Source organism: Trichomycterus rosablanca, chromosome 23 (genome assembly GCF_030014385.1).
Source record: "Trichomycterus rosablanca isolate fTriRos1 chromosome 23, fTriRos1.hap1, whole genome shotgun sequence".
NCBI classification, from domain to species: domain Eukaryota; kingdom Metazoa; phylum Chordata; class Actinopteri; order Siluriformes; family Trichomycteridae; genus Trichomycterus; species Trichomycterus rosablanca.
Genome location: NC_086010.1, coordinates 155,001 through 157,500, shown reverse-complemented (window position 1 = coordinate 157,500; position 2,500 = coordinate 155,001). Strand labels below are relative to the sequence as shown.

Genomic DNA, 2,500 nt, shown 5'->3' with positions numbered 1-2,500 from the left:
CATACTGAACGGACAACACAAGAAACCGTAGAAGCAGATTTATCACTCTCCTGCGCGGCATTTTTTCCCCACCTTTTTTCGTAAAATCCCGCCTCCTCTATTGTGATTGGCTGAGAAGTCACACCTACGAACTTTCCACCAATCGTGTTGCGAGAATTTGTGACTGACAGGCCGCATGAGTCCTACTGTGTGAGGGCGGGATCTGAGTCAATAGGGGTGGAAAAACAAGTAAACACCACACCGGAGTAAGTATCTAAATAAATCAAATAATCATCATTTCTGTACAGTTTCAGATTGCTGTAAATTTGGAGAATAATCGGTCTGTACAAGAATCCATAAAAATAAGTTTCATATTATTTTGGCATTTTTAAACTTTTTCTTATTCTAAGCTCTATTGTTAGATAAGCCCGAAGCTAACATGCTACATGCTAATTGTATTTAGTTTATCTTAATCATTTATTTAATTTTAAAACTAAATTCAGATTATTTAGTTACATTTTAGTCTGTGTTTAATTTAACAGTTTAACTTTGAGCAGTGATCAGTATTTATATAGTTTTTATATTAATTTAAATCAGCACCATGTACAATAAAATAAAGCTGTTGAAGCTTTATACTAGATTTTAGAACATAACTGCAGGGATTTATCTCGTGGATAAGTGACTTGATGTCTTGTGACTTGATATATAAGTGACTTATATATTAGGTTTGACTCTGCTGATGGAGTGAAATGAACTAAAGTAGTGTGGACGGCTGGACGCTGTGGGATTCTGACTGTGTCTCTGTTATCAGATGATCAGATTGTAGTTGTGATGAAGCTCCTGATTCTTTATTTCAGATCTACAGTCTGATCCTGACTCTGATTTAAAGAAGAAAAGAATTCTGTAGTGTTGATATTTATTACCTTCACTGAAACCAGACAGGTGTGATTTATTCCTCTCCAGGTTCCGCTGCTCCAGGGTCCAACAGCTGTGTGCTTTACATCCGTCCAGCTTATGCTGGGTATTGTGCATGGGGATTTAAAGGCTGAAGCCATGGAAACTTTATCCATGAAGCTCCTGATGAACACGTCATGTTGAGGCAGTTTGGAACTCTGTAGTGCTGTACTGAGTGAGGAGAGATGATTTACTTGGTGTCTTGTGCTGTGAGCCTGTGTGACTTCCTGGCTGAGCTGTTGTTGCTCCTTGATGTTCAGTGAGAGCGTAGCGAACCTGTTCTTCCCCCTCAGTGCTGACTGGTTTCTTTATGATTTATTCATCCACACTTACAGTTCTCACGGGTAACGATCAAGGGCCTCGCTCAAGGGCCCAGCAGTGAGCACTGGGTGGTGCTGGGATTTAAACCAGAGAGCCTCTGATTGCTGGTCCGGATGTGAAAGCGCTGAGCTCCGTGATTACTGTAATAAAGGTGAATATTGATGTGAACGTGATGGTGTTTCAGGACGGATGAGTTTGGAGAGACGGAGGTGACGCCATCATGCCGGAGATCACGCTGAAACACGTGGTGTCCTGCAGCAGTGAGGATACGGTGAGTACGGCTGCACCCCCCCCCCCCCCCCCAATCTACAGCTCCGCTTCTGGTGCTGCTTCTCCTGTCCTTACTTCATATCCTCATATCTCATTCAGACTCATAAAGCTGCTAATCTGCTGAGCTCAGACACCTACAGGAAGTGGAAATCAGCTCGAGCTGGAGAGAAACAAACCTCCATCATCCTACAGGTACAGAACATCACACACACACACACACACACACACACACACACACACACACACACACACACACACACACACACTCTGTAAACGTAGCCCCATGTTAAGTTTTTAGACTGCTGCTAGAACCATGAACCCAGAACTGGTCCTCTACAGGGATCAAATAATTACTGCTTTAATTCAGTAAACAAAAAAATCATAAACAAAGCACCTGAACCGGAGCCTCCACTCACTCTGCTCTGGTTCTGGTGTGAGATCATCTGCTGCTCCTCTCTGTGCTGGACTGTATTGATGAGCTGATTGATAATATTATTGACGATGTTATTGATTGTGTTGATGTTGATCAGTTTGAGAAGGAGGAGCAGGTGCACAGTATCGATATCGGGAACGAGGGATCAGCCTTCATCGAAGTTCTAGTTGGACACTCCACGTCTGTGAAGGACCAGGATTTTGAGGTTTGTACCGCATGTTCTCACCTGGTACAGGAGAACCCTGGAACTCTGGGCGTTTACTCCCTGGGGGTGTGTAGATTAGGGATGGACAGGAGCCACCGTTTACGTTTTTACTGAAATATAACTGCGACAGAAAACAGTGAAAGCATTTGAGTGTTAAGGGCCTGGCTCAGGGGCCCAACTGTAGTAACTTAGCATTGAACCAGCGACCTTTTGATCACTGGTCCAGTAGCAGAACTGCTGAGCTTCCGACGCCCCACACAATCATAAAGGAAAAAGAAAAAATCAGTTCCGTTATATTTACCATGTTTACATGATGATTTAGTGTAAATGTCCAGATA

At 43.0% G+C, this 2,500-nt stretch overlaps 1 protein-coding gene across 1 annotated transcript in view; it reads left to right on the top strand.

Annotated features, from left to right (window-relative positions):
* Positions 1 to 2,500, top strand: part of xrcc1 (X-ray repair complementing defective repair in Chinese hamster cells 1) — a 21,090-nt gene that overhangs the window by 20 nt on the left and 18,570 nt on the right. Inside the window, exons 1-4 of the mRNA XM_062986062.1 lie at positions 1 to 245; positions 1,439 to 1,525; positions 1,624 to 1,716; positions 2,055 to 2,162. The exon at positions 1 to 245 is cut by the window's left edge and continues 20 nt beyond it. Of these exons, the coding sequence (XP_062842132.1) occupies positions 1,475 to 1,525; positions 1,624 to 1,716; positions 2,055 to 2,162 (252 nt within the window). The 5' untranslated portion in view covers positions 1 to 245; positions 1,439 to 1,474. The remainder of the gene's footprint in view (positions 246 to 1,438; positions 1,526 to 1,623; positions 1,717 to 2,054; positions 2,163 to 2,500) is intronic.